The 1,296-nt window shown below is 61.1% G+C and overlaps 1 protein-coding gene across 1 annotated transcript in view; it reads left to right on the top strand.

Moving 5' to 3' along the window:
- Positions 1-1,296, top strand: part of LOC136958781 (neurocan core protein-like) — a 6,313-nt gene that overhangs the window by 969 nt on the left and 4,048 nt on the right. Inside the window, exon 2 of the mRNA XM_067252882.1 lies at positions 6-18. Within this exon, the coding sequence (XP_067108983.1) occupies positions 6-18 (13 nt within the window). The remainder of the gene's footprint in view (positions 1-5; positions 19-1,296) is intronic.

Genomic DNA, 1,296 nt, shown 5'->3' with positions numbered 1-1,296 from the left:
GAGAGAACTGTGAGATCGGTGAGCACACACACACACACACACACACAAGCATTTGCTGCAGCACACACACATACATGTGCTGCACCTCACACCCCCCAGCCCCGCCCGGCCTCACACTCCCAGGCCCCGGCCTCACAGTCCCAGCCCCGCCCGGCCTCACACTCCCAGACCCCGGCCTCACACCCCCCAGCCCCGCCCGGCCTCACACTCCCAGCCCCGCCTCACACCCCCCCAGCCCCGCCCGGCCTCACACTCCCAGCCCCGGCCTCACACCCCCCAGCCCCGCCCGGCCTCACACTCCCAGCCCCGGCCTCACACCCCCCAGCCCCGCCCGGCCTCACACTCCCAGCCCCGGCCTCACACCCCCCCAGCCCCGCCCGGCCTCACACACTCTCAGCCCCCGGCCTCACACCCCCCAGCCCCGCCCGGCCTCACACCCCCCAGCCCCGCCCGGCCTCACAGTCCCAGCCCCGCCCGGCCAGGAGATGATCACCCTGCTTGTTATTGGGTTATTTCCCATAGTCATCTCACAGACGTTATAGTCAGGCTGAATATCCCCTCATAAAGGTCAGGCAATGCATCTACTGCCAAGCTCTGTGTGTTTGTGTGTAGGTGTGTGTTTGTGTGTAAATGAATGTGTCTCTAGCTCTACTGCCTCTGTCTGCCAGACTAATCACATGTACCCGGCTGCACTGACATTACAGGGAGATGGATGGATATAAGGAGGGATGGAGAGAGTGAGCGAGGGAGGGAGATGTGTGTCTGTACAGCAGGGTAGAGAGGGAGGGAGATGTGTGTCTGTACAGCAGGGTATAGGGGGAGGGAGATGTGTGTCTGTACAGCAGGGTAGAGGGGGAGGGAGATGTGTGTCTGTACAGCAGGGTAGAGAGGGAGGGAGATGTGTGTCTGTACAGCAGGGTAGAGAGGGAGGGAGATGTGTGTCTGTACAGCAGGGTAGAGAGGGAGGGAGATGTGTGTCTGTACAGCAGGGTAGAGAGGGAGGGAGATGTGTGTCTGTACAGCAGGGTAGAGAGGGAGGGAGATGTGTGTCTGTACAGCAGGGTAGAGGGGGAGGGAGATGTGTGTCTGTACAGCAGGGTAGAGAGGGAGGGAGATGTGTGTCTGTACAGCAGGGTATAGGGGGAGGGAGATGTGTGTCTGTACAGCAGGGTAGAGAGGGAGGGAGATGTGTGTCTGTACAGCAGGGTAGAGGGGGGAGGGAGATGTGTGTCTGTACAGCAGGGTAGAGAGGGAGGGAGATGTGTGTCTGTACAGCAGGGTAGAGAGGGAGGGAGA

The sequence above is a fragment of the Osmerus mordax genome, chromosome 16 (genome assembly GCF_038355195.1).
Source record: "Osmerus mordax isolate fOsmMor3 chromosome 16, fOsmMor3.pri, whole genome shotgun sequence".
NCBI lineage: Eukaryota > Metazoa > Chordata > Actinopteri > Osmeriformes > Osmeridae > Osmerus > Osmerus mordax.
This window is presented reverse-complemented; position numbering and strand designations above follow the sequence as displayed.